Source organism: Lytechinus pictus, chromosome 5, assembly GCF_037042905.1.
Source record: "Lytechinus pictus isolate F3 Inbred chromosome 5, Lp3.0, whole genome shotgun sequence".
Lineage (NCBI taxonomy): Eukaryota > Metazoa > Echinodermata > Echinoidea > Temnopleuroida > Toxopneustidae > Lytechinus > Lytechinus pictus.
Genome location: NC_087249.1, coordinates 38,114,790 through 38,134,539, shown reverse-complemented (window position 1 = coordinate 38,134,539; position 19,750 = coordinate 38,114,790). Strand labels below are relative to the sequence as shown.

General features: G+C 34.9%; 1 protein-coding gene across 1 annotated transcript; it reads left to right on the top strand.

Annotated features, from left to right (window-relative positions):
• The first annotated feature begins 391 nt into the window (after positions 1 to 391).
• LOC129262030 (kinase suppressor of Ras 1-like) lies at positions 392 to 19,487 on the top strand. Its single transcript, XM_054900065.2, has 11 exons — positions 392 to 707; positions 10,277 to 10,366; positions 11,184 to 11,263; positions 12,323 to 12,916; positions 13,698 to 13,869; positions 14,319 to 14,483; positions 14,754 to 14,984; positions 15,793 to 15,927; positions 16,115 to 16,244; positions 16,745 to 16,825; positions 17,242 to 19,487. The coding sequence occupies exons 1-11, from the start codon at positions 634 to 636 to the stop codon at positions 17,320 to 17,322; spliced, it is 1,833 nt and encodes a 610-aa protein (XP_054756040.2). The 5' UTR covers positions 392 to 633; the 3' UTR covers positions 17,323 to 19,487.
• Positions 19,488 to 19,750: the final 263 nt, after the last annotated feature.

The following is a 19,750-nucleotide window of genomic DNA, read 5'->3' as shown; positions in this document are numbered from 1 at the left end:
GTAGTAGAGGGATATGGAGAGAAGGGGAGAGAGGATATACCAATTCGCTTACGCCTTTTCTTTTTTATTTCGGTTCACTCGTTTATCTAAACTCAACTGATACTCCTCCGTTTTTGTTATAGGTAGAAGTATTTCTGTTGTCGGGAAAGCCTTGTCGGGAGTTTGATGACGTGCCATCACAAAGCATTTTTAGAACCAACCTGAACAAAACTTCTTCCAGATACAAAAGAACAAAAGACGGCAACATCTAAGGGAAAAGCGACCCTGGTCATATTGGTAACACTTTGCGATTGGGTGACTCGTTCTTTTATTCTTTGTGCGACGCTCCGCCTACTCGCGTGCCGTGCATTGATCGTCTGCTTGGCTCTGTGTGGGTGAATTCGAACTCGACATAGCTGTGTGTGTATTAGTCGCGTGCCGTGCTCAGCTACAGACGCGTGTCTGCAGCTTTTTGTGTGTGCACAATTAACGGCCTATAAATTATATCGTGCATTCTCGAGCGACCAGGCATCAAGTACGGACGGCCCGTTGTGAGCTCTCTTTTCATTTTTTTAAACATTAGTTGTATATTATATCTACAAGTATTTCCAAAGCTTGATTTCTCTTTATTTTCTTGGATTAATCACTACCACCATGCAACCAAAGGAACATATAGCACTGATCATGGAACAACTGCACAAGACACTTTTACTAAGAGCAAAGCACTGGTAAGATCATTTACAATCTAGTTCTATGTAACTTGTATTTTTGTTGAATTTTTATTACATAATTCATTTTCTATACCATGTACTTTGCTTTATTAGAGTTAAACAACTTTATTCTGCTAAATTGTTCGTATGAACTTGCCTTTAACTCGATGGCACAAGTGTGGCAACGAATGCCCCCTTTGGCTTTAGACCTAATAATGATCTACTACGGTACGTGAAATTTTGAGGCCTATAAAAATGTCAAAAGTCTTGTCATTGACACAGTGCTCGCAATCTAGATCTATATTGTGTTTGGAAAAAAAGAAAATAACCTAGTCCTACTCCTAGGTCTAGTTATAAGCATGTAGGCATATTGACTATTGTAACTGTCGACGGTAATACTATTGAGGTTGAGCTACCGTCGGGCTACCGTATGCCATTTGCTGGGCCATTTGGTTTGAAGGACTGCTCAACAGCATTTGGCCCTTAAGGCCTTATCATCAGCTGTAGTGTTAGTTACACTAATAATAGGGAGTTCAGTGCAATCGAGAGTTTGGTCATGGTGAACTATTGTTCATGGGTCATTGTCTGTTGGCTAAAAACTTTGCCAGCATAATCACTCAAGGGCATTCACAGGTCGGATCTAGTCTGCAGGCACAGACCCTTATTGAAACTTTGATCAACAAGTGTGTCTCCACGCAAAGACTAGCACATGTACAAAACTTGCTGTTTCCTTCAGTACACAAGGCATGAGTAGACTGCAATTCAAACCCTTTACTCGAGTGAAGGGTTTGCACAGCAGACTAGGTCGGATCAGGGGCGGATCCACGATTTTCCAAAATGGGGGGGGGGTCATAACAAAGTCCTCACTTGCGTATGTTTGACGTATTCCACAAAAAATGCCTTTCAAGGGGGGGGGGGAGGCACACGGACCGGATCCGCTCCACTGGGTCTGATAATTTGTTCGCTTTGTGAGGTAGCTTTTATTTCAATATATTTGTAAGGTTGCTTCAAAATAAAGTAGACATAAACTTGAATGCAGGAAAATAATCAGCATAATCACTCAAGGGCATTCACAGGTCGGATCTAGTCTGCAGGCACAGACCCTTATTGAAACTTTGATCAACAAGTGTGTCTCCACGCAAAGACTAGCACATGTACAAAACTTGCTGTTTCCTTCAGTACACAAGGCATGAGTAGACTGCAATTCAAACCCTTTACTCGAGTGAAGGGTTTGCACAGCAGACTAGGTCGGATCAGGGGCGGATCCACGATTTTCCAAAATGGGGGGGGGGGGGGTCATAACAAAGTCCTCACTTGCGTATGTTTGACGTATTCCACAAAAAATGTCTTTCAAGGGGGGGGGGGGGGGGGGGGAGGCACACGGACCGGATCCGCTCCACTGGGTCTGATAATTTGTTCGCTTTGTGAGGTAGCTTTTATTTCAATATATTTGTAAGGTTGCTTCAAAATAAAGTAGACATAAACTTGAATGCAGGAAAATAACGTATTTTCATAATAATTTGGTTTGAGGCAAGTTTGGAGGGGGGGGGGGGCTGAACATGGACATGCCTGCATAAAGGTAAAAGGTGTGCCGTATACGAATAGTGTTCAAATATTATCAGAGTTAAGATCAATTTATTTTTAGAGTCTGATCTGGATGATTGCTGGTTATTTGAAGCCGTATATTTTTTTGTGGGTGAATGGTATGACTACATAAAACAATTAATGAATACGAATTATGAAAACCAGTATACTGAACAACCTGAAAACATCCAGTCAGATCCTACGTTAAGGGATAACAGAAGTAATGTATTAAATTTCAATGTAAAAAAACAAGAAGTATTGAATGCCATAAAATCACTGAAAAGAAACAAATCCTGTGGGCCCGATAATATCCTTAATGAAATGCTTACCATCTCCTGTAGTTTTAATGCTGACGTAATAACAAACATTTTTAATGCAATTTTAAAAACGGGAATTTACCCAGAGAGTTGGAGGAGGAATTTGATAAAGCCAATATTTAAATCAGGGTCAGTCGATAACCCTGATAACTATAGAAGTATCTCTCTAACTAGTTGTCTCGGCAAGCTCTTCGCTAGAATTCTTTACAATAGATTGAATGATTACACAGAAGACAACAATATAATATGTAAAGAGCAGATAGGATTTAGAAAGGGGAACCGTACCACTGACCATATACTTACCCTCAAAACCATAATAAATCAGGCTTTCAAAAAAAATACATATGTACATGCATGCTTTGTTGATTTAAAAAAAGCGTTCGACTCGATAAACAGGAAGGCCCTATTTCATAAATTGAAAAAATATGTCGCATGTGGTGATTATTTAAATATTCTACAAGACATGTATGCAAAAGTTGAATTTTCTGTTAAATTACAACAAGGACGGACGCCTTATTTTAATACATCTGTGGGACTAAAACAAGGATGCATACTCAGCCCAATACTTTTTTCGCTCTACATCAATGACTTAGTCGATATATTTGATGACGAGTGTAGGCCTGTGAGTTTGGATCAAAACAAAATATCTTGTTTGTTATATGCAGATGATCTTGTAATACTATCCGAGACCGCACCTGGGCTCCAAACATGTTTAAATAAATTAAATGATTACTGTAATAGATGGGATCTTAAGATTAACATGAAAAAAACACAAATAATGATATTTAATAAAGCCGGACGGGTAATAAGAAAAAATTCCTTCCTTATAGATACTGCCCCCGTCAAAATAACAGATGAATACAAATATTTAGGACTCATATTTAAACCCTCGGGTTCCTTCACGGCAGCTATCAAACAGTTAATGTGGAAAGCAAAGAAAGCCACTTTTTGTATCAGAAACACCATACCAGACAATAGAGTCGCAGCACTTCCACATTTAAAATTATTTGACTCATGTGTAAAACCCATCCTATTATATTGTACCGAAATTTGGAGTTTACCAACGCTCTTACGTGAAGATAAAGAAATAGAAAAACTGTATAAATCATTTCTTCCTGAAAAGATACATAACCAATACTTGAAAACGGTTCTTGGCGTTCATAGATCAGCAACTAATAGTGCTATTTTGGCCGAATTAGGGCGATATCCGTTATATATATCAGCTTTAAACATAGCATTGGATACTGGCATCACATAATTTCAATAAAAGATAACAGTCTTGTAAAAAGAGCATACGATGTATCACTTCATTTTAATAACGGGTTCCAAAATTACATACGAATATTATTAAAACAAATTGGTTTCCTTCATGTGTGGGAAAACCAGGGAACCTTCTCAAAAAAGGCACTTCTGAAAGCAATTGTAAACAAACTCAATGATCGTTATATAATATCATGGAAAAACAGTCTCAACGATAACACCCAACATTCCCATGACCAATGCAATAAACTAAGAACCTATAAAACACTGAAAAAAGATTATAAGATTGAAAATTACCTACTATTAGATATTGAAAAGACGCACATCACTAATTTTGCAAAGTTAAGAATAAGCAATAGTAAACTTATGATAGAACAAGGTAGATACAATAGGATTGCTGTAAACGACAGAATATGCCCTGTTTGCTCGTCATTTGTAGAGGATGAATACCATTTCACTGTACACTGTAAGGCCCTCGAAGAACCCCGAAATAAATTATTTAACAATTTAAAGGAAGTACTGCCCGATTTTATGAATATAGCTAACAAAAACAAATTCCAATTAATATTAGGTAGCAATGACATGGATATTAGCAAATTATGTGTTATAGGAATAAGTTATATGTACGAGGAGAGACTTAGGATGCTTGAAAGAAAAATATGATATTATACTTATGTATTTGTATATGGGTGCATTAATGTTTAGGTATATTATGTATGTGTATGTATATTGTAAGCATTTATGTATCTCGTATCTAACATTTCATCCAAGATTGGTATTTTTCTTCTGTTTTTTTTTTCTTTGTATTTTATTTTTTTATTTTTTTTAATTTTGAATACTTCGTTGTTACTATGTTATGTTCATGTTGTATTATTATTTTTTCTTATGTTTCTTTGTTTTTGATGATGATCCTTAAATGTCAGGATTTTATATCAATAAACTTTTGAATTGAATTTGAATTTGAATTGTGTGTGTGTGTGGGGGGGGTGCGTTGGGTGTGTGTTTTGGAAGTTGTATTTTGATTTTTGTTTTCGATCAGTTGGGGGGAGATATCTGTTTCTATGTGACTTTGACCCTTCAAAATTAAATATAGAAATACCTTAATTTTATTCAGAAATGATGAAGGCTTGGCAAGACTTAAGGAAATATCGTTATTCTGAAGAGGAGGTTAACCCTATTATATTCAATAATCAACATATTTGTATAAAAGGTAAAACAATTTTTGACAATGATCTTTTCAATAAAGGAATTTTTAGCGTTGACCAAATTTTTGATAATGGCCACTTGAAGCCTGTGACTTTTTTTTCTCAAAATCTCGGTATTACCGCAAATCAACTTCTCCAAAGAATAGATATTGTGCACGTTATACCAACAAGTTGGAAAAATTTTAATAGTTCAATAAAGTTAAAAAAAATTGATTTCGTAGACTTTGGGATAAGTATGAATATTGGAAAACAGGAAACAGCTTTTGAGGTAATTAAATAAAAAACAATTTATAACTTGTTTATTACCAATCTACAAGAACTATACAAATTAACACTCAAGGATGGTCACAGTGATTTTAATTTTACTGATGCAGAACTTTTGTAAATTATTTGGATATATCAGGAGTACAACTCTTATAAGAAAACAAAAGGGAATTTCAGTTTATGCTTTTACATGGAGCAATATATACAAAAGAACATTTGATGAGATTTGGTTTCGTGTGAGATAATTACTGCTCGTTTTGTTGTACAGAAACTGAATCGTACTTTCATATACTCATGGATTGCATAAAAGTTAAACCTCTGTGGAAATTTTGTATTGATCATTTTTGTTTAGTTGAATCATAGAGCTCTGTAATAGCTCCATGGTTGAATTAAGAACTTTGAATTGGAGGGAAATATTTTTAGGATTACCTGGAAATTCTTGTAGCATCAAATGTGTCAATTCTGTTATTCTTTTTATTAAATATGCAATTTTTAATTCCAGAGCTGAAGGCCAGGCACCGTCATTCATTAAAATACAAAAATATATTACGGGTTCTATAGAGGAAGAAAGTCGCCTGGCAACGAAGTCAGGCAAGTTAAGTTTACATTTACAGAAATGGGATGAACTAAAGTTGAAGAGATTTGGATGTGAACAGGTGGGATGCGTCTAGTGTGGTGCGAGTATGATTCCTGGTGTGAATGTTGATGATTTTCTTTCTTCTTTTTACTAGTTCTTTTCAATTTCCCCTTCTCTTGTATCAATATGATTTGCAGGTTTTCTTTCTGTATCCTATTTCGCAAAAAATGTAAACGTTCATATGCAGATTTGTATATATTATGTTTGTTTACGTATGCATGGTATGTGCATGGGTGTGTGGGTGTTAATGTGGGTGTGTGTATGTGTGTATAATTATGTAAAGTTTTGTTGAAGCTTGATGTAAAATGGGATGCAATTATAATACGTGTATGCTGATTTCTGTTTTCCTGCAAATCATTCATTAATTCAATATTAATTATTATTAAAATACATAGAGGGTGGGGGCTCAGTTAAGTTAGGTTTTTTTTTTATAGATATAACAGTATATTTTTAAGGAATTTCATTCCGTCCTTATGTGCTTCAGTTTTTGGTAAATAGATATATATTTTGTTTTTTGCATATCCTTGTTGATATAAAATGAATGAAGATTTGTAATTTTTTTTGGGTAAATATATATATATATTGTTTTTTGCATATCCTTGTTGATATAAAATGAATGAAGATTTGTAATTTTTTGTATTTATCTTGAGTTTATGTAATCCATTTGAATGAAATCCTTAATAAAAACATGTTGAAAAAAAAGTGTGTATGTGTGAAAGACCTATGTAACGAGGGAGGAGGGGGCACTGAATATGACGTGCGGTATTATGATCATTTTGGAAAGTGGGTGACGACAGATAACTCAAACCTTGTATTAAAACCGGGTCGAGTCTGCTCAGAACCCCGCTCTGACTTTTAGTTTGAATTTGATAGAGAGAGAGAGGTGAGTTGCAGGATATAGCGAGTGCGAAATTCAGTGAACTGGGGGTGGGGGTGGGGGAGGGTAGACGAATAGAGAAGAATAAGATTGTTGGATTGGATTCAAAATGCATGTATCGTAGTTACATCTACAAGCCTAGGTACCTTATTTATTCATTTAATGAGGGGTGTCTCTTAGACTGAAATAACAACAACCAATTATTTCCTTAAGTTATAATATAAATGTTTTTGAGAGACTTTAGTCATGTTAGTATAAATTGACACTGATACGAAGTAGACGCCCCCAGTATATCTGCCCGCCCGCATCTTAGGTTTTTGTTATCATCTTGAATTTTAATGACAGTCTTATAAACTCGCATTTGAGTACCCCTATCATGCCTATTGAGGATTAAAGGTTATTTCCACCAGACCAGTAATGTTTTATTCTTCACACTCTCTAAAGAGGCTGCGACTACCGCTTTTCTCAATACTAAAATTCAAGTAATCTCATAATAATCAATCCAGACTTGCACTCTTAGTAAACCAACCTATTGTTTGTTAAAACAAAATTGTATGCAAAATTATTTTTCAATCAAAATTTGTTCATTTATATTTCAAACAAATTCATTACGAATTCGTAATATTAATCTCAAGGAAGATTGAAAAAGTTATGAATGATTAGAGAGAATTGATAGAGGGAGAGGGAGGGCAACAATATAGGGAGAGAGTGGAGGTTCGATGCTCTTAAATCATAATTTGCCCAGAGCAAGAAGTCAACTTAATATTACAACATTACACTGCCCTGGCTAACCGTACTCCATTCTTGAGGCCTGGTCAACGTATCTTCTAGGAATTACTACAGAAAAATTATACAATTCTCATTCCATTCACCCATCTTTCAAAAGAAGGAAGCTATATGGTCTTACATTTCTCTCGTATATAGCAATTGTAGATACAGTGAAATATGTTTAATCTCTCTAATTGATAAAGCTTAATTTTTTCAACATTAATTTTCACATTAATTTTCACATTAATTTTATACGTCTATATTGCCAATAAAAACAGACAATGTCTGGCACAAATGCCAATAGCGTTGGTTAAGGTCTGCTTTCTATGTAAACTTGGCATTTCATATATCTCCTTAACACTCATGCCCCCTCCCTCCCCGAATGAATGAATGCATTTTGGCTTTGATTCATTTAAAACCCTTGCCATTCCATTCTCAAAGCTTTATCGTAAAAAAGAAATCGACAACGAACCCATTTACTAATTTCAATGCTCATTTATTTCCAATGATTACATTTTAAGGGTCTATAATATTGATGCCCAATAAAAGTGTCGATTTAAAATGGTTATCTACTTTTTTTGATATTTAGACATTACAATGTCTATACATGTGGGTAGATTTTATAAAAGTATAAATTTTCCAATTTACAAAATAAGAATTTAAGAACATGACATAAAACACAATAATCAGATTTTCAGAGCTAGACCGTCATCTAAATTCCACCATGCTCATTTGCCATGTTTTGGGGAAGAAATCGAATTTACTTCCACCCTTCAACCACGAAAGTCGTGTGTTTATTATTGAAAGACAACTTGGCATATGTCGGTCTCTTTGCCTGCATGCCTTGTTTGGCATCTGACCAATTGCTTACCGCTAGGGTTAACTAAACTTTCACCACAGGGAATCTAGGAAGGGGGTAAAACCTTTGGGTGAATTTAGGGTATGGTATTTTAGGGGTGCAACGGTTAAATGGCGTCAGCGATCAATGGGGTACAGACACATATAGGAGAATATAATTCACCTATAGCATTTTCCATCTATTTTGGTTTTATCCCGAATTAAAACAGTTTCACGATGTTTGTTGTCCACTATCACTATGGGGTAAACTAAATTGAATTAAACACCATGTGCAATTCCGATATGCATTAACGTTTCGTGTGAAGAAAAGCAAATCATTATTTGTGGGATTTGTGCTCGTGGGGGGGGGGGGGGCAAGCTTGATTAGTGTAATATAGTTCATACACTTTTACCAAGAACTGTAAACCGAAATATGATCTTTTCAACATACAATCTATAATACAGATGGAATGATATGGTTGTATCCCATATCGGCTCGTTGCCTTGCCCTTAACCCGTCGAGGATCGTTGATTGTAGGTCATTTGTAATAACTCGGATTTACAGAGGGGCGATGGTCGGGACAGCTCCACTACTTTAGTCATAAGTAGACGAAATCTTTACCCTAACTTTCCCTCGTACATGAAAGCACGAAATCTTGAGTTGGAGAGAGAAATCTAACTTCTATACAAAATATGTTACTAAATAAATCTGGAAAGTGCAGGGTGTCATTGGTCTTGGTATTTGTGTATATCTTAAATCCGGTTTATAGAGCCTTTCATGGTAGATGCACGCTTAAAGGGTCACACGTGTTTTAATCTATAAAACTGGCAGCAATAAACAGTCTTTTTAAACGAATCAGAGTGACCCTTTATCTAAAAAAATATACAAAAATTAATGGACAGAATACGAGGGAAATATTGAACTTTCGGGATATTCTGAGCGAGGTTCATGTTTATCACATGTCCAATTAAGAACGACTGCTTAGATCCTTATCTTAATATGGAAAAGCATTTCGATTGATCTCTATTTATAGAAATTAGATTCTGTGATATTTACGATGAGAAAGCATGAAAAGAAACAGATTGGGCCGATTGTAAATTGTCTATCGGGAATGGAGGTATGTAATACACACACACACACACACACACATATATATATATATATATATATATATATATATATATATATATATATATATATATATATATATATATATATATATATATATATATATATGGTAATTCCCCTAATTACTGATACTCAAAATCGTCATAAAACAAAATTTCCCTCTTAACAAAGTTCGCATAACTATAAAGTATCAATATTGGATGCACGTGTTGCAATTAAAAAAAAATAACACTATTGCTTTCAGATAGGAAGTAGTTGTGTGAAGTGATTTTATTGACTGTCTCATCACCTGATTAATTACGTGATCACGTGACTGCGCGTATATAACAAAATATAACATGATTGTTCATGTGATAGTGGGATATCATCAGGTAGCCTGTCATATTACTCTTGATTGACCGAAAAGGAATACCGAAGCAAATTATGTTCTTTGTAATTAACGATCCATTCTTAATTTATTGTATGGTGCATCACATAATTTCCTCCTTTGTCTTAATATATGCCTATATAGCATGTATAGTAAAATCAGTTATGCTCGACGATGATTGATGATTCAGTGTTGAGTAGTACTCTATTATCATTCACATTTCTGTGAAAAAAACGAGCAACCCATTACACATAGCTTACAATATTGTGATTGAAGCATGCATTTCATTAGTTATATTGTTAATTGAAGAATATTCAAGATTATTATTTTCTTTTTACACAGCTATACACGACAGCTCGTGTCTCCAGCGAAGCGATGTGATTTTTGCAAGAAATCAATGTTTGTAATGACTCTACGCTGTAAGGATTGCAGGTTAGTCAGTAAATCTCGGCTCGAATCATCAGTATAAAAAACGTGAACAATAACGATATTAGCCTCCATTTTAATTTGATTCTCTTCATCATCCTCGTGCCTTGAACAATTCATAATTTACCCATCTTGATATTACTAATCAGGTAACTGTATCGTTCATAATCACGATGATTGCATATACCGGGAAAGAAACAAAGCGCAACAAAAAATTCCACATTGAAAATAACCCGGATTTACTGTTCATTTCATACCCCCACCCTTTCATAGAAGTCTGATTTTCGCCTTGTCTACATGTATGTATTGAACATGTTAACAGCCTTTTATAATATACTACTCTGTTTTGAGTGTTTTATCCACCTCTATGGTGTTATGTGAAATCTGAATTGGCATAGGCCTATAATTTTGTCACCCTGGCGAAACTGGCATATTTCTGGATCTCACGTAACCAGCGTTTTGGAGCGGAAATTTGCAAAACACTAATCCCATGCCAAGTCCTCGTTTTTCCCTTACAAATTACATCGTATTTTCAAAATAACCCATTGCCAATCTCAAACAAAATGACATAGACATGTCATTTGTATATCTTATTTTCTTGTCATCTTGTTCTTTGTGTATTGAGGGTGATAAGGTTATAAAACAATGGTACTCATATAGCGATGACTTTGGTCGACATATGGCCCAACTTCTAATAATTAATGTGCAGCCGAGGAAAAGCTACTCTGAATCCAACGTGTGCTTTTAAAACGACTCTATACAAACACTTCATTGATTCCATTTTGAGATTAATTTTCTTTCTTTTTTTCTCTCGATTTTTCAGAGTAAGATGTCATCGTCGATGTGCACAACAAGCAGCCAAGCTCTGCGAACTCGCCGCTAAACACACGTTTATAGCGACAGGTACGCACAATCGAATCCTCAGCGGGTTCGTTCTTACCATGGACCTACTATATAGGTCCATGTTCACACTATACCTCAATATTAACATATGCGTATTTTTATTTGTATGTATATACCTGCTGCCTATTTACTCTTGGATAACTAAACATAAAATGATTTTCCCTGGTCGTCTTTTAAATATATCACATTTTACAACCAATTATGTCAATTTCCTCGTGCAGACACTAATAATTTTGAATCTTATGAATGTCCGCATTACCATTTCCATTCCTTCAATGATTGTGTGAGCACACGATACAAGGTACAGGACACGGATTTCTAAATTAAAGCATCGATTACTTGCACTTCCCCAGGTCCGTAATCTTATCCTGCATCTCTTACGAGATAATAACACTTATTCATTTCATGAAAGTTCATGAATAGGGGAATTATACACAAAGATGAGAGCTAGTGCCAGAGCACTGAGATATCCAAAAGTACTTTCACACAATGCATAGAAAAATTATCCGATGAAAGTTTGCCAAATTGGCATCGAGACCATAGCGTGCTTAAATTCTCCATATTTTTTATATCACCATTCAATTTGGTTAAATATATATTTTTTTTAATATGGTTCATGCACGCATCTGTATTAAACATGTATTTTATAGGTCCAATGTTCTCTATTTACGAACCATCGCCCGCCTGTTTTTATTCTGTCAGTTAAAAAGAGTGAAGTATATTGTAAAATGACTATTTTTAAAGTACCAGAGTGAAATTATAATTTTTATATTTCCAATTATCGTTGGAATTGATTAAAAGAAATTGAAAGTGGAGGAAAGCGTGGGTGCACAGATGCTCAAAAATTGTCTCATATTTGATATTTCCTTTAAAAGATTTGATGAGGAATTTTCGTGTTTGCTCACGAAGATACTAACGTAACTGATATTTTAGTTCCTTCTATCATGTTCGTACAATTATTATTTCAGTCGGACTTATCAAAATTACGTTAAGGTCAGTGTTCATGTAGCCTATATGGCGTTGGAGTATGATGTTTTTTTTGTATTCTTGATATTGTAGGTCCAGAGAGTAGGAACAGTGTACCAACTTGCCACGCAGCCCTGGAAGCAACTCGAAGACATCAATCAGTTAACTCGACCCCTCTACAGTCTAATCGCAGGGAGATTTCAACTGATTCCTTCAGAGAAATCGAGTCTCACCAATCCACATTCAGCGTAAGACGTTCTACCACCCGTCAACGCCTCAGTACCACTGTCTCAGACAGTGTCCACAAGGACTACTCCCTTGGACATGTATCAAGGTCAACGCTATCATCCCATTCTTCAAATAGGTCTTCGGTATCCGGATACTACTCGCTTGAATCCGATGTAGGCCTTCTCTCCGAATGCGACACACCAAAAGAGATCAGTGTCTTTGATAGTTTGGGCCCGGATGAGGTCACGTTGCCAAACCCTTCCTTGATCTCTCGTGCTTGTAGACACGAAGCATGGGTAGCCACCAAGCCCTCACCTGGATCAACATCATTGGATTGTCCAGCCCATGGTAACTGCGAGTCTGGATTCGAGACTAACACAATCGTGTCACAGGGTGGAGGTTCACTCGTTGCGACTTGGCCCCTGGACCGGAAATGCATCCTTTGTTCCCACATTCCAGGTACTGTAAATAACAATGTTACTTGTAATTTTCCATATCCAAACCTTGATGAACCCTGACACAAAACCTAGATAACCTCCCCTCACTAAGAATAGGCCTACATTGAACTTACTGGCTAGATTTAGAATCTCTCAAAACACGTGTCATTGCCAACCCCAAACTCGATCGATTCGAGGCACGTCGTATTTTTTTCATGAAATCTCTAACAAAATATGAAATATGTTCATATGAAATGTCATGCAATGGTCAGATACTGGAAATATAACTGATCATGCAACGTGATGAAGGGGACATGCGGTGTGCCGTGACATTTTATGACGTCATAATGGTTTCACACTCTTTTATCGCTTCTGATCTCCGTTCACGCCTCATTATAAAAGCGATATTGATCAGTTTAGTTTTTCATTTGCAGTGTGTGCTTAATACTCCATGTAATAATATACATCCGAATATAGACAATTCAAAAACCTCTGATTAAAATGAAGTTCAATAAGTTACGAATGTTTAACTATCAATGACACTTTGATTTAGTTCGGTTAAAAGAAACCTTCAATCTGTATTATGATACGATAACGTGACATCTAACCCAAATTTCTATAAATATACAACAAGATTCTTAGAAATTCGTGGTGAAATAATTTACGAACCGTCATCCAGATCCAGCCCCAATTAGTGTTTGCATTGAAACTATATCGTACATCTAAATTTCGCTCTATTATATTTCTTTACAAATTTTGTTCTCGCAAGATTGATAATCACTTTTGTTTCGTTATTGCCGCAGAAAATAATTGCAACTCTAATGATCAGATAGTATCAGATGAAGTAGATGAATATGGAAGTTCTTCCCTTCATTACGAAGCTCGCAAAGAAGGCCTTAGTGAATGGACCATACCGCATGGCAACCTAAAGTACGGCAGGTGCATAGAAAGAGGCAAATTAGGAAGCACATTCAAGTAAGTAAAAGGAAAGCAAAACTCCACACTTTCACCAATCCGAATGATAACTTACTAAATTATCAGGGGAATTTTTCTCGGGAATTGTCAGTAATATGGCCTATTGCATTCGAACTATCTGATGCACTCTTGTCAAAGATTTCCTTAATGTTATAATGCATCAAATAACAATAACTGGCTAGAAATCGGATTATAGATTACGTATATTGCATACAATAATCGGGCGTGTGAGTCACCGTATCAGAATCTATCAAAATGATGTATATATATATATATTTATATATGTATATACATATATAAACTTTTGTCACTTTCTCTCATCTTTAAATCTGAATATATGGATGAGTAATATGACGTTCCAAATTAGATAAAAAAGTTGTTCCTCTTTTGCAGTATTTGACAGTTATGAATTTCTTTATAAAATGATGCCTCGATGTGTTTGTTTTTAGGGGTCATTGGCATGGTGAGGTCCTGATACAGACGAGAAATTCTAATTCGACCGACATCAATGATTTCTTGGACGAAGTCGACGTTCTAAGTAAGATACGACATGAAAACATTGCTCTCTTTATGGGTGCCTGCGTAGAACCTGGTCATCTGGCGGTCGTCAACAGGTAAGCTCATTTCACAAATTATTCAAAACACTAATTGTCTTTAAAAACCCCATCATAGTCATTATCAAAGTTCTAAACAAATGTTACATTGATATAAATGGAAATCATCGGTACTAAATATTCACATAATTTTACCAAAACGTTTCTCGTAATAAAATCTCAGCAAACAAAAAGTCGGAGAAAGGGCTTTTACTTACTGATATTTGAACAAAGATATAAAAACAAGATTATCGCTTTAATCATTTCATTTTCTATTTTGAAATCTTTTAGCATACACAAGGGCCCATCTCTCTATCATCATCTTCATGTTCAACGAAGAAAGATCCATACCTCTTTTAACATACCAAAGATCGATATCGCCCGTCAGATCGGCCAGGCTATGGGTTACCTTCATGCTAAGGGCATCATCGTTGGACATATATCATCCAGATGCGTCTATCTCGAGTCAAAGGTCAAACTTTCGATCACCAGGGTCGATACCAGTGACGTCACATGTCAAAGGTGAATAAATAACAACTTTAGATCTTATAAGATTTGGGTTTGTATAGGTTGATTGCTTTTCCTCGTGTGCAATTGTAAAAGTTCTGTTTTTCTTCTCTCTCTCTCTTCTAATCTTTACCGACATTAATATTTTAAAGAGATTTGGGATGGCACTTAAAACTAGGAAATATCCTTTTGAATATTGGCAGTTAGTAAGTGGGGAAAGTTACAGTATTATAGAGACACAAATTTCAAGTATGGCGCAATGGAAACACTTATCGTGTATACTTGTAGAATATTACAGAATGTTGCATCAAATCCTGGAACTTTTATCCGTTGGAAAACATAGTATTTCCAACCCTATCAGTGTTCATGACGCATGGAATTAGCTTAAACCATCGTTCACTAATGCTATTTCGGGGAACGCGGGAATTCCCCTATTAAACTACATGACATCGCCAGTCATTTATATTAATGTGTGGCTCACACGATATTCGAAACTACTTGTATTGTAATAGAAAGATATAGATATCCAATTCAAATACCGTTGAACGTAAATCTTTAGCTTTAGAGATCTATAATGGCCTTGTCAAATCATGTCTGATTCTAAATGATAATACAGTTACAAAATGTTTATATTATTGCCATAGGAACTTGAATATGTTCGAAGTTTGAAATGTGTTTTGAAAGCAGTTATTCATTATTTCATATTTCACTATATCGGCCTACTGAGAAAAAGAAACTGTCAGTGTCGTACATGTTGGCATGTTTTAAGCCAGATGAAAAAAGTTAAAAACATTGTTTTATTTTTCATTTTTTTCTTTGACAGATCCAATCACGCATGTCTACCGAGGGGAAAACTGAATTATCTTGCCCCTGAACTCCTGGCTATTGCTCGCGTAATTCCACCCGAACTTATCACTTACACAGAACAGACACATAGCACTGACGTCTATGCTTTCGGGTAATTGCCATATATATTATATTTCTTTATTATAGATGATGAACGATTTAAATGTCCTAATATTCAGAAATCAATTAGACAAACATTCATATATTAGATCAATGCCAATATTGCATTACTATATCTATGTTATATGTTGTGGGTAGTAAACGGTGATATTCAATTGAGTTTTACATTTCATTTTCAGAACAATCCTATTCGAGATAATAGCTGGTCGATGGCCTCTGCAATACGCATGCTCAGAAAGCGTCATCTACCAGATATGTTCAGGGAAACGAGACGACTTCAGAAAGGTCTCGTGTTCATCAAGCATCAAGGTAAAATAACGACAATTTCGTAAATCATCTTTAAAATTATTCTCAAATTAGAGATGAATCTACTTCTAAAGCTCTACAAAATTAATATCTCGATACTTTGAAAACATTTGCAATTCATAGTTTTGGATGTTCTAAAGTTGAGCCCAAAATGAATGTTTGACATGTGATGATGAAAATAATTGTGTTCTTGTTTTAGTCTGTTTGTATCAATAGCTCGGTTAATAACGTTACTTCAATTGCACCTTTATATTTGACTCGATTACTTTTGAATCGTTGTTTAATTGTCCTTGTCGATTTGTATGTCCAGTATGACCTACTTTTCTCTCTAATGATAACAATCACTTCTTCTACTTGCCTTCGTAGCATTTTACATCTATCTTCTTTTTATTTTAACATTTTTACTCCTGCAACATCACAGTACTTCAAATTTATTTTCAAGTTCTAATGCAACAATCGTTACAATTCTAAAAATGAATAATTTTTTTCTCCATTATTTACAGAATCTTATTCAGGAATGTTGGTCACATGACCCATGTGAGAGGCCGTCATTCCAGCACATTGTCAAGGAACTAAAGAAAAACGTAAGCAGAAATATCAGAATTTTCATAATCATGGTTTCTGAAATTGTAATTTTTTCAGAAATATTGAAACAGCAAACAGATAAGAATTTTCAGTTAGTGTATTACCTCAATAACAAGCAGTACAGTCGGTAATCTCTCCTACAATGATTTAAACTCTTAATTTAGGCGACCTTTAATGAAAGGGCGTCGAGGAACTATACTGAATGTATATCAGCGTATTCCTGTATAGCACATTTATAGAGACTTGTGGGAAAATGGTATTATTCATGAACTATTGCCACAGATTAACACTGAAATATTTGAACTTAACCTAAATTTCCTGCCCCAATTATTACTGATTTTAAAGTGTCATATTCAGCAGATGTGACATTGCAACAAAAACTACATTTCCTTTTCTTCCTTTGTTATTTATTCAGGTTTCCCTAGGTAACATGAAACACAGTTTATCAGAGCCGGATAACCTCAACCGACTTGGAACCGGATTATTTCCGGTTTAAACCGGATTATTTCGATGAGCAACTAAATAAGAATAGCACGTGATGTTAACCGAAAACTAGCCATTGCAATTAACCGTACCATTGGACATGTTGGAAGTAACCATGTGAACCGAATCGGCTTTATGCTCGCGCAGTTAACTTAAGTCGGTTTGATATTCTCTTACAAAAAGGTATGGCTTTTATAAATCAATTTGAAAAAAATCTAAGAGAGTCAATGGAGGATTTCGATCAGCCACATGATCTATGACGAGTAAATACATCGGATTATACCACATTTAGTTCTCATTAACAGTGTCTTAACACGGATATTCGAATTGATATACATGTATGCCTTCAAATAGTATACCTAAACCATGTATTCTATTGATCACCTTAGCAGTACTTATGAAAAAAGATGTATATTTCGAAATGATAAAAAGATCTATTCTGAGCTTCCATTTTTTACCAAGATAGGCAACATTTTCTGCTTTAATTTTATATGTGCAATATTTTGAACTGGTAGAGTGCATTGACGATATCGAGAGTAAATCTGAATGTGTAAACAGAAGTATTTAAATAGTGCAATTAATGTATTTTCTCTGGGTGTCATATATCCTTTAAATTTGATTTTTCCTATTTATGTCAAACGTATATTTGTAGTCAATAAATTCAATTAATATTGTTATGAAGCTTACATTTAATGACATTTACTAAATTGAAGGAAAATATGAATATTCAAAAGTGCAACAGCAAGAAGCTTGAGAGAAAGTTTATGTATTGTATACTGTACATATACTATAAACCTGTTCTTTCTACATGTTTGTGAGACGATTATAAAATTATCGAATTTACCTATTTGAATTTACATCGAAAATTATTTCAAAATGAAATGGAATACCTTTCTTGAATTTATTCATTTTACTATGCTCGCAGAAAATAACGATTAGTAAATTGCCATTTAAATGCATGTTTTAAAGAAAACACATATTATTCGATTTAATGTTAATGCATAATATCATGTTAATTTTTTGTATATTATTATAAGGAATTCGTTAGCTTTGATTTAAAAAATCCTCTATATAATGAGTTGTTGTATTCATTTGTTTTTGTGAGGTAGAATGAGACTAATATTAGAATTTAGATTAAATTCTATAAATCTATGTAGACCTTGTGAAGGAATGTTGGTGGATAGCTTGACTAGACAGCTAGTGTCATATTGTCATGATTTGTTAAAAAATATATATATAATACTTAAAAAAAAAAATTAATATCAATGAAAACATGACGTGATTAGTATTGTTTACATGTAATAGGTCAATTTTTACAGTAATTAATGTCGCAAATAAGAATTCAAGGATCATTATATGTTTTTGAGTGAATTATTGAACAAATGGCCGTTATAGACATATTCTACACATTTTGGGTGTCCGTTAGAGAAGGGTTAATGTGAAATATGTTACTCATTACTGTGTAGATCCGTCTGTATGTATGACGGTTTTTTTTTTCTCCAGCTGGTAAATCCATCAAGATGTCTGAACGTCACTCTAATCTATGAGTGCATTGATACGCTACAATCAACTCGATATTCCCAAGGTTTTCACTGAAACAAGACAATTCGTCCTAAGGCATTTTTTCAGTGAAATTCGAGTATTTAGGCAAACCATTTTTTATAACTTGTTCTAAATTAATTCTACAATCTAGGTTAACAATCAGATGTAATCTCAAGAAGTGTATATGAAAGGCTTTATGTCATGTAAGCAGGCGTATCTTGTGCCAAGTTCAGAGCTTTATTTTTACTCACAAACACTCATAGACTTTACACAAAATGCACCAATCCCTTTAAGGATTTTATGAAGGTAATTCCATGCGATATAGATTGACCTATATTCCGAAGGGTGTGACAGATTAAGCGAATCCCAAATATGACACCTTAATATCATAATACCGTGTTTTGATATAGACTCGAAACTTTCCATTCAGCCAGATGTATATACCGTGACGATCGTAATTGATACTTTGTATTATTTTTGGAAGAGAATTCGAATAGATATTTAATGTTATACTTATTATATACATCATTGTTATTTTTATAATCGAGAGTGTCCTCGCGATTTGCACATCTTTAAAATTTGAATATTTGCACATATGTTTTGATAATAAATTATTTATTACAATGGAAACGATTGTAGAAGCCTTTGATTGATATCGTTTGTTGAGTTTGTGATATAGTGTCGTTCTCTCTTAGGAATCGAGGAAAATATTGAGAGAGAGAGAACGAGGATTAGCATGTGACTTTGGCATGGTCCTGGGAAGCGGGGGTGCTGAAGTACCCCCAACGATTTTTCTAGGGGTGTGGGGTGCTGTGTATGTTATACACAGGGCCGTAGCTAGAGGGGGGGGGGGGTATGGGGGGTGTGACACCCCCCCCCCAACATTCATGGCAGTCGGC